Source organism: Oncorhynchus keta, chromosome 8 (assembly GCF_023373465.1).
Source record: "Oncorhynchus keta strain PuntledgeMale-10-30-2019 chromosome 8, Oket_V2, whole genome shotgun sequence".
Lineage (NCBI taxonomy): Eukaryota > Metazoa > Chordata > Actinopteri > Salmoniformes > Salmonidae > Oncorhynchus > Oncorhynchus keta.
The window spans coordinates 32299899-32310807 of record NC_068428.1 but is presented as its reverse complement, the minus strand read 5'-3'; the positions used below and the strand labels follow the sequence as shown (position 1 = coordinate 32310807).

The following is a 10909-nucleotide window of genomic DNA, read 5'->3' as shown; positions in this document are numbered from 1 at the left end:
CAGACACCTAAGTATTTGTAGTTGTCCACGTATTCTAAGTCAGAGCCGTCCAGAGCAGTGATGTTGGACAGGCGGGTAGGTGCAGGTAGCGATCGGTTGAAGAGCATGCATTTAGTTTTACTTCTATTTAAGAGCAATTGGAGGCCACGGAAAGAGAGTTGTATGGCATTGAAGCTTGCCTGGAGGGTTGTTAACACAGTGTCCAAAGAAGGGCCAGAAGTATACAGAATGGTGTCGTCTGCGTAGAGGTGGATCAGAGACTCACCAGCAGCAAGAGCGACCTCATTGATGTATACAGAGAAGAGAGTCGGTCCAAGAATTGAACCCTGTGGCACCCCCATAGAGACTGCCAGAGGTCCGGACAGCAGACCCTCCGATTTGACACACTGAACTCTATCAGAGAAGTAGTTGGTGAACCAGGCAAGGCAATCATTTGAGAAAACAAGGCTGTCGATGAGGATGTGGTGATTGACAGAGTCGAAAGCCTTGGCCAGATCAATGAATACGGCTGCACAGTAATGTTTCTTATCGATGGCGGTTAAGATATCGTTTAGGACCTTGAGCGTGGCTGAGGTGCACCCATGACCAGCTCTGAAACCAGATTGCATAGCAGAGAAGGTATGGTGAGATTCGAAATGGTCTGTAATCTGTTTGTTGACTTGGCTTTCCAAGACCTTAGAAAGGCATGGTAGGATAGATATAAGTCTATAGCAGTTTGGGTCAAGAGATTCCCCCCTTTGAAGAGGGGGATGACCGCAGCAGCTTTCCAATCTTTGGGAATCTCAGACGACACGAAAGAGAGGTTGAACAGGCTAGTAATAGGGGTGGCAACAATTTCGGCAGATAATTTTAGAAAGAAAGGGTCCAGGATCATACGACCACTAAATCATCAAACACAGGTCTCAGGATCACTAAGTCATCAAACACAGACTGAGGATGAATAATACATCTACATTTAAAAAAGTATTGAGGATAAATATAAAATGAAGATTTAGAAATACAGTCTATGAAAACATTAATGACGGAAATATAATTTAATTTAAATAGCACTTGATCCTTAATGACGTAACCGGAACTATATCGTCTGGAATCGGAAATACGTAAAAAAAATATCTGCGTTCGTGTGTTGTTAAATATATTTTTCTTAGCACATTTTGTACACGAAATATACAAGCATGGCTATGCAAGCAGCTAAACGAGCTAATGTAAGTTGGCATGTATCATGTTTTTGGATTCAAATGATAGCTATAGCTAATCAACCTCGTCAGGTTTAGTGTATAGTTAGCGTGGTAGTTGGGTGGCTAACGAAGCTAGCTCGTTAACTAGACACTGTAACGCTAAGATAAAGACAGGCGATTGGCTTGATCGATTTAATAATAATTTGATGGGTGCTTGTATTTGTCCTATTTCACACATGTACAAGCTATGCTTTATCGTTAGCCATATTATATTAAGACGTAAATATCAAACACCATTCAACTAAAACGCTTTTTTTGTGTGGGGGTAATGTTAATGTTATCTAACGTTAATTATTTTCACTCAAGTTAGCTATCTAACTTGCTTTAAACTGCGTAACTAACATCACTTAGTAGCTTGATCATGAAACGTTACTGTTTACGCAAATTGTCACAGTTTATACTCATTTTACGTTATTTAGTTAAGTAAATTGAGCGTATCCGTTGCAAATGCTGTTTTCTATGCAGATTCGATTACCACCTGAAGTCAACAGGATACTCTACATTAGAAATCTACCATACAAGATCACAGCTGAGGAAATGTACGACATCTTTGGGAAGTATGGACCAATACGGCAGATTCGAACGTAAGTGGAAGATTGTTGATCTGGATGGAATGCCCATGGGTGATGTAGTTTACATAGTTTATTTAATTATTTGATTTAACTAGGCAAGTCAGTTAAGAACAAATTCTTATTTACAATGACGGCCTACCATAAGGCAAAAGGCCTCCTGTGAGGACAGGGGGCCTGGGATTTAAAACATAATTTCAATATAAATATAGGACAAAACATGCATCACAACAAGAGAGACACATTACATAAAGAGAGACCTAAGATGACAACATAACAAGGCAGCAACACATGACAACACAGCATGGTAGCAAAACAACATGGTAGCAACATTATTGGCCAAAGTCAACAGCATAAAGGTCAAGAAGATCGAGACAACAATACATCATACTAAGCAGACACAACTGTCAGTAAGAGTGCATGATTGAGTCATTCAATGAAGAGATTGAGATAAAACTGTCCAGTTTGAGTGTTTGTTGCAGCTCGTTCCAGTCGCTAGCTGCAGTGAACTGAAAAGAGGGACCCAGGGATGTGTGGGCTTTGGGGACCTTTATTTTTATTTCACCTTTATTTAACCAGGTAAGCTAATTGAGAACAAGTTCTCATTTGCAACTGCGACCTGGCCAAGATAAAGCATAGCAGTTCGACACATACAACAACAGAGTTACACATGGAATGAACAAAACATACATTCAATAATACAGTAGAAAACAGTCTATATACAGTGAGTGCAAATAAGTGAGTTAAGGCAATAAATAGGCCATGGTGGCGAAATAATTACAATATGGCAATTAAACACTGGAATGGTAGATGTGCAAGTAGAAATACTGTGCTGCAAACGGAGCTAAAAAAATAAATACAGTATGGGAATGAGGTAGATAGATGGGTTGTATACAGATGGGCTATGAACAGGTGCAGTGATCTGTGAGCTGCTCTGACAGCTGGTTCTTAAAGCTAGTGGGGGAGATGGGAATCTCCAACTTCAGTGATTTTTGCAGTTCGTTCCAGTCAGTGGCAGCAGAGAACTGGAAGGAGATGCGACCAAAGGAGGAGTTGGCTTTGGGGGTGACCAGCCAATGAGGGTGTACAGGTCACAGTGGTGGGTAGTATATGGGGCTTTGGTGACAAAATGGATGGCACTGTGATAGACTATATCCAGTTTGCTGAGTAGAGTGTTGGAGGCTATTTTATAGATGACATTGCCGAAGTCAAGGATCGGTAGGATGGTCAGTTTTACGAGGGTATGTTTGGCAGCATGAGTGAAGGAAGCTTTGTTGTGAAATAGGAAGCCGATTCTACATTCAATTTTAGATTGGAGATGCTTAATGTGAGCCTGGAAGCAGAATTTACAGTCTAGCCAGACACCTAGGTATTTGTAGTTATCAACATATTCTAAGTCAGAGCCATCCAGAGTAGTGATTCTGGATGGGCGGGCAGGTGCGGGCAATGATCGGTTGAATAGCATGCATTTTGTTTTATTTGCGTTTAAGAGCAGTTGGAGGACACTGAAGGAGAGTTGTATGGCATTGAAGCTCGTCTGGAGGTTAGTTAACACAGTGTCCAAAAAAGGGCCAGAAGTATACAGAATGGCGTTGTCTGCGTAGAGGTTGATTAGAGAATCCCCAGCAGCAAGAGCGACATCATTGATGTATACAGAGAAGAGAGTCGGCCTGAGAATTTAACCCTGTGGCACCCCCATAGAGACTGCCAGAGGTCCGGACAACAGGCCCTCCGATTTGACACAATGAGCTCTATCAGAGAACTAGTTGGTGGAACAGGCGAGGCAATCATTTGAGAAACCAGGGCTGTTGAGTCTGCCAATAACAATGTGGTGATTGACAGAGTCGACAGCCTAGGCCAGGTCGATGAATACAGCTGCATAGTAATGTCTCTTATCGATGGCGGTTATGATATCGGAATGTGACTGGCAGAATGGGTGGAGAATGAGAGAATGAGTCTTGTGACGGGTATACAGAGATGACCAGTTTACAGAGGAGTATAGAGTGCAGTGATATGTCCTATAAGGAGCATTGGTGGCAAATCTGATGGCCTAATGTTAAAGCACATCTTGCCGTTCGAGAGCACCCTTACCTGCCGATCTATAAATTACATCTCTGTAATCTAGCATGGGTAGGATGGTCATCTGAATCAGGGTTAGTTTGACAGCTGGGGTGAGCGAAATACGCTCCTCTTTCAAGTCTAGATTTAACTTTAGCCTGCAGCTTTGATATGTGCTGAGAGAAGGACAGTGTACCGTCTGGCCATACTCCCAAGTACTTGTATGCAGTGACTACCTCAAGCTCTGAACCCTCAGATGTAGTAATAACATCTGTGGGGAGAGGGGCATTCTTTTTACCAAACCACATGACCTTTGTTTTGGAGGTGGTCAAGAACTTCTTATGGCTGGGGGGCAGTATTGAGTAGCTTGGATGAATAAGGTGCCCAGAGTAAACTGCCTGCTCCTCAGTCCCAGTTGCTAATATATGAATATAATTACTATATTTGGATAAACACTCTGAAGTTTCTAAAACTGTTTGAATGATGTCTGTGAGTATAACAGAACTCATATGGCAGGGAAAAACCTGAGAAAAAATCCAACCAGGCAGTGGGAAATCTAAGGTTAGTCGATTTTCAACTCGGCCTCTATCGAAGATATACTGGGATATTTGTCATGTTGTTCTTCCTAAGGCTTCCACTAGATGTCAACCGTCTTCAGAAACTTGTTTGATGCTTCTACTATAAAGGGGGGCTGAATGAGAGGGGAATGAGTCAGAGGTCTGCCAGCCGTCACGCGCATTTCACATGAGGTATCTCCCGTTCCTTTGCTTTTCTGAAGACAAAGGAATTCTCCGGTTGGAATGTTATTGAAGATTTATGTTAAAAACATCCTAAAGATTGATTCCATACATTGTTTGACAAGTTTCTACAGACTGTAATGGAACTTTTTGACATTTTGTTTGCAACTGGTGAACGCGCTTTGTGAGTTTTGATTTGTTTACCAAACACGCTAACAAAAGTAGCTATTTGGACATAAAATATGGACATTATCAAACAAATCAAACATTTGTTGTCGAACTGGGATTCCTGGTGATGCATTCTGATGAAGATCGTCAAAGGTAAGTGAATATTTATAATGTTATTTCTGACTTCTGACTCCAACATGGCGGATATATGTATTTGATCTCTGAGCACCATACTCAGATTTTTGCATGGTTTGCTTTTTCCGTAAATCTTATTTGAAATCTGCAACAGCGGTTGCATTAAGGAGAAGTACATCTAAAGTTCCATGCATAACACTTGTATTTTCATCAACATTTATAATGAGTATTTTTGTAAATTAATGTGGCTCTCTGCAAAATAACCAGATGTTTTTGGAACTAGTGAACGTAACGCGACAATGTATACTGAGATTTTTTTTATATAAATATGAACTTTATCAAACAAAACATACATGTGTTGTGTAACATGAAGTCCCATGAGTGTCATCTGATTAAGATCATCAAAGGTTAGTGATTCATTTCATCTCTTTCTGCTTTTTGTGACTCCTCTCTTTGGCTGGAAAAATGGCTGTGTTTTTCTGTGGCTTGGCTCTGACCTAACATAATCGTTTGGTGCTTTCGCTGTAAATGCCTATTTGAAATCGGACACTGGTGGGATTAACAACAAGATTACCTTTAAAATGGTATAAAATACTTGTATGTTTGAGGAATTTTAATTATGAGATTTCTGTTTTGAATTTGGTGCCCTGCACTTTCACTGGCTGTTGTCATATCGATCCTGTTAACGGGATTTCAGCCCTAAGACGTTCTAATGGTAGAGAAAGCTTGTTGGACACTAAGTAAGCTTTGTTGTAGAGCATTTAACACAACCCAGGGAGGAGCCAGCTGAGTATAAGACTATCATCTGCATATAAATGGAGGAGAGCTTCCTACTGCCTGAGCTATGTTGATGTAAATTGAGAGGAGCGTGGGGCCAAGGATTGAGCCTTGGAGTACTCCCTTGGTGACAGGCAGTGGCTGAGACAGCAGATTTTCTGACTTTATACACTGCACTCTTTGAGAAAGGTAGTTAGCAAACCAGGCCAAAGACACCTCAGAGACACCAATACTCCTTAGTCTGCCCACAAGAATGGAATGATCTACCGTATCAAAAGCTTTGGCCAAGTCAATAGAAATAGCAGCACAATGTTGCTTAGTATCAAGGGCAATGGTGACATCATTAAGGACCTTTATTAAGGTTGCAGTGACACATCCATAACCTGAGCGGAAACCATATTGCATACCCGAGAGACTACTATAGACATCAAGGAAGCCAGTCAGTTGATTTTTGAGAGAAAAAAATCCAACACTTTTGATAAACGGGGCAAAAGAGAAATGGGCCTATAATAGTTAGGATCAGCTTGATCTCCCCTTTAAATAAAGGACAAACTGTGGCTGCCTTCCAAGCAATGGGAAACTCCCCAGAAAGGACAGACGGGCGTTTGACATGATACGGTCATCAACCTTAACTTCTTAAGGATTAGGGGGCAGTATTTTCACTTTTGGATAACTAGCGTGCCCAATTTCAACTTCCTGCTACTCATGCCAACAATATAAGATATGCATATTATTAGTAGATTTGGATAGAAAACACTCTGAAGTTTCTAAAACTGTTTGAATTATGTCTGAGTATAACAGAACTTATGTAGCAGGCAAAACCCCGAGGACTAAGCATTCAGAATTTTTTTTTTTTTGGTCTCTGTCTGTTCACTGAGTCTCATTGGCAAACAATATTTCTTAGGAACTTGTTTTCAGTTCCTACCGCTTCCACTGGATGTCACCAGTCTTTGGAATTTGGTTGAGGCTATTCATTTGTGCAATGAAGAAGTAGGGCCATCCTGGAAAAGGTTAATGCTGTTGAGAGTTGGCCAAGACTTGAAAAGTAGTGTTAGTTTCCTCTCATCCTCTATTGAAAACAGATTGGCCCATCTTCAATTTGATCGATTTATTAACGTTTAAAAATACCTAAAGTTGTATTACAAAAGTAGTTTGAAAGTTTATAGGCAATGTTTGAAATATTTTGTATTTTGGAAGCTGTTTTTTTTCTGGATCAAATGCGTCAAATAAAATTGACATTTTGGATATTATATGGACGGAATTAATCAAACAAAAGGACCAATTGTGATGTTTATGGGACATATTGAAGTGCCAACAAAAGAAGCTCGTCAAAGGTAAGGCATGTTTTATATTTTAATTTTGCGTTTTGTGTAGCACCTGCAGGGTTGAAATATGCTACCCTCTTTGTTTACTGTTGTGCTATCATCAGATAATAGCTTCTTATGCTTTCGCCGAATTTGCCGCGCTGCATTTTCCCTGGTTTTTGGCCAAGTGGGATGCAAGCGTCCCCTATACCATAAGAAGTTAAAGAAGAAAGGGTCTAAACCATCTGACCTAGATTGTTTTTTGGGGGCAAGTTTAAGGAGCTTCTTTGGGAGCTCTGACCCAGTGACTGCCTGCAGGGAGAAATGTTGTAGCGGGGCAGGGGGAAAAGAGGGGGAAGCATTGGGGATAGTCGCATTGGGAGGGGTGTGAGATTAGGAAATGTTGGATGGGCAAGGAGGCATGGCTGAGTCAGGATTTCTATTTGACTTAATGAAGTGGTGATTAAAGAGCTCAGCCATGTGCTTCTTGTCCGTAACAACCACATCAACTTTAAGGGACATGGGCAGCTGTGAGGAGGAGGGTTTAATTCTCCAGGTCTTTAACTGTTTTCTAGAACTTCTTGGGGTTAGACCAACAAGGAGAGAACTGCTCCTTAAAGTAACTAACTTTGGCCTTCCGGATAGCCTGAGTGAACTTATTTCTCAATTGCCTGAACGATAGCCAGTCAGCCTGAGTGTGTGTGCCGAGCCTTTCGCCAAATGCAATCTTGAGGTGGAGTAACTCAAAGATCACGGTCGAACCAGGGGCTGAACCTGTTTTCTTTTTTTTTCTTTTTTTTTATGGGGGTGTGTTTGTTAACAATACCACTGAAAATATTTAAAAAAAGGTCCACGCATCTTCAACAGAGGTGATCAAGCTGATTCTTTACCATTTTAGAGGCCAGGTCATGAAGGAAGGCTTGCTCATTAGTTTTTTAGCAAGCATCTATGGCAAATCAGGACCGGTTGTTTCACTGAGCAGCCATTACGAACACAGGCTGTAAAACAGTAAGGTCATTACAGAAAACACCCGACTGATACCTATCAGGATTATTTGTGAGGATAATATTGAGGAGGCCTTTTCTGGGTGTTTGGAGTCATACCTTGTGGGATTGATGATAATCTGAGAAAGATTTAGGGAGTGCCATTGCTTTAGGACTTGGTCAGGTGGTTTAAGCATGTCCCAGTTTAGGTCACCAAGCAGGACAAATTCGGACTTTGTAAGGGGCCAGGCGAGAGATTAGGGCGGGTAGGATACAGGCAGGTGCTGATGGAAGACGATAGCACCCAGCAACAGTCAACAAAGAGCTATTTGAAAGTTTAATTCTTAAAACCAGCAAATCAAATTGTTTGGAGACAGACTTGGTGGAGACAACCGAGCACTGAAGGTCATCCTTGGTAAAGATTGCCACTCCCCCACCTTTGGAAGATCTGTCTTGCCGAAAAAGGTTATAGCCAGAAAGGTTAACATCAGTATTCAAAACACTCTTCCTTAAACACGTCTCAGTAATGACCAACACATCTGGATTGGAGCTGTGAATCCACACTTTCAATGGATCAATTTTAGGTAATAAGCTTCTCGTGTTAACATGCAGAAAACCCATGTTTTTTCGAGAGCAGAAATCAGTGAAGCAGATATCAGAGCACAAGTCAGAATTGGGGCTAGCAACAGTAGATGGGCCAGGGTGTACATGCACATTTCCAGATATCATCAGCAGTAATACAATCAAGGCACGGCAGAGGACAAGGAGAGCTTGAATGTGCATCAGATGGCAACAAGATCATATTGTACAGCAATTTCATCAGGTAACATGAATACAAAGTCAACGAGAGATGGTTAGAATAGAATGGGAGGCCAAAAGTCTATGTAACCAATAGTGTCAGAGTCCTGAGTTTGGGGACAAACAGTCTGTCCCACAGTTGGGTGAAGAAAGTTTGTAGTCAAAGTATGCAGGATTCATGAGGCAAAATGCACAAGATTTTTTTTTTATATAACGACTTGGGGCTAGCCATTGTAAGTTCAGAGTCACTCGCCCCAACAGTGCTTGTGTGCTGGGGGCGAGCGAAAGCTCGGGAGAGAGGGGTGAGTCTGTACCAGACAGGGGGAGACAGGCCAGGGTAGACAGTGAACAAATTGCCAGGTGGAATCCAAGCTGCAGTGCAGCAGGCAACGGGAGCAGGTGTCACACCCACATGGGAGAAGCTTTTATTTCTGGAGGCAGATTTCTTGTAGAAAATGCCAGTGAATGGTCTTTGAACAGTAGGAGGGTGATTCAGAGGGCGCTTCAAAGACTCCTGACACTTGTTTGGTCAAAAGCCCTTTTACTTTACACCTTAGTGCTAATTGAATTTGTATCTGGTCTGTCCTTTCAAACCTGGGAACTCAGTTCCAGGTTGGATGGTGTCCTCAGGTCCCTGCTGTTTGCTAGTTCATGTATCATCTCCTTGTGTGTAGGCTAGTCTGCAGGAACTGTGGCAGGTATTCAACCACAAAGTCTCATAATATATAATAATCACATCATTGTCTTGTCTAAATGTATGTATTCTTATGCACTGTCTTTCAGTGGAAACACACCGGAATCAAGAGGGACAGCTTATGTGGTCTACGAGGACATCTTTGATGCCAAGAACGCCTGCGATCACCTTTCTGGATTCAATGTCTGCAACAGATATCTTGTAGTTTTATACTACAATGCAAACAGGGTATGTAGGCCTTATATTCTCATCAATCAAGGACCTGACAAAGTCTCCTCTAACCATTGTTGATATATTTTCTCAACAGGACTAGTAACTTTCATAGTTTTGCATATGAAGAAAATACCATACTGAACAAACATTGTAGGCCCTGGTGTTGGCATTAGTCAACAATGCTGGTACATTAAATTTGTAGGTGTCTGGAGGAAGAGTCAAACTGCTTATTTTTATTAAACTGAGAGTCTGCAATATTATGCTGCTGCGAGCAACTGGATGAACCACAGATATCGCAGACGAGCGTGACTCAAGACGACACAGAGGATCTGCACATGTACACTGATGTGCCTCACTCTGCTGCAACGTGTGATAGCTGCTCGACCAAAACGGCGAAGAAGTTTAGCCTTGCGCTTCGCACTCTTAGTTGTTGCGGAAGTCGGCCTGATATTTTTGTGTACTTTGTTCATCACTGACTAACTTTTAAGGCACTAATGTGAGGTAAATGTTGTAATCAATGTTATTTTCTTTCTGACAGTTCGGCCTGTGTCTGGGTGTCACATGTAAACAGAAAAGTTTTGCACTTAAACATGCATAACTCATGATTTTCATTCCACTGTTTCTCACAGGCTTTCCAGAAGATGGACACCAAGAAGAAAGAGGAGCAGCTGAAGCTTCTGAAGGAGAAATATGGCATAAACACAGATCCCCCAAAATAGTCTCCCCTCTTCCTCCTTTGGCACAGAATGTGCATTTAGACATCTGTACAAATTCACCTCTTGCTTGTTGTAAGCCAATAATGTTTGCTTGTAGGACTCTTGTCTCCTGAAATGCTTTTTATTTAGCTTATTTTTTCAATTCTAAATCATTTGTACATCTTAATTTGTCCAATTGCTAAAGTTAACTGATTTGTGTTTTGTAATTGGGTACTATCTTGGTTATCAAGTATATTAGGGTGCATTTTGGGGGGGGGGGGATGATTTTCCTACTGATTGCTATGTGATAGTGGTTGCATTTTACAGGCTTTGACAGTCTTTTTGTTTAATTTCAGTTTTGGTATGTCTCTTTGGTGTGCATTTTGAACACATACAATCTCTGTGAAAAAAAAATCTTCTGCAGTTTGATGTAAACATATTCATAAAAAAAGGGTAATTCATACAAATTCACTTGCGTTTTTAGATTCTGTCAAATAAATTGGTATTTTCTGTAAAATAAATAGTCCTTGTATAAAAGAT

General features: G+C 41.1%; 1 protein-coding gene across 1 annotated transcript; it reads left to right on the top strand.

Moving 5' to 3' along the window:
* The first annotated feature begins 1071 nt into the window (after positions 1-1071).
* LOC118387088 (splicing factor 3B subunit 6) lies at positions 1072-10909 on the top strand. The gene is made up of 4 exons (XM_035775240.1): positions 1072-1205; positions 1704-1822; positions 9551-9689; positions 10304-10909. Exons 1-4 carry the CDS (start codon positions 1176-1178, stop codon positions 10391-10393), a joined length of 378 nt encoding a protein of 125 aa, XP_035631133.1. The 5' UTR covers positions 1072-1175; the 3' UTR covers positions 10394-10909.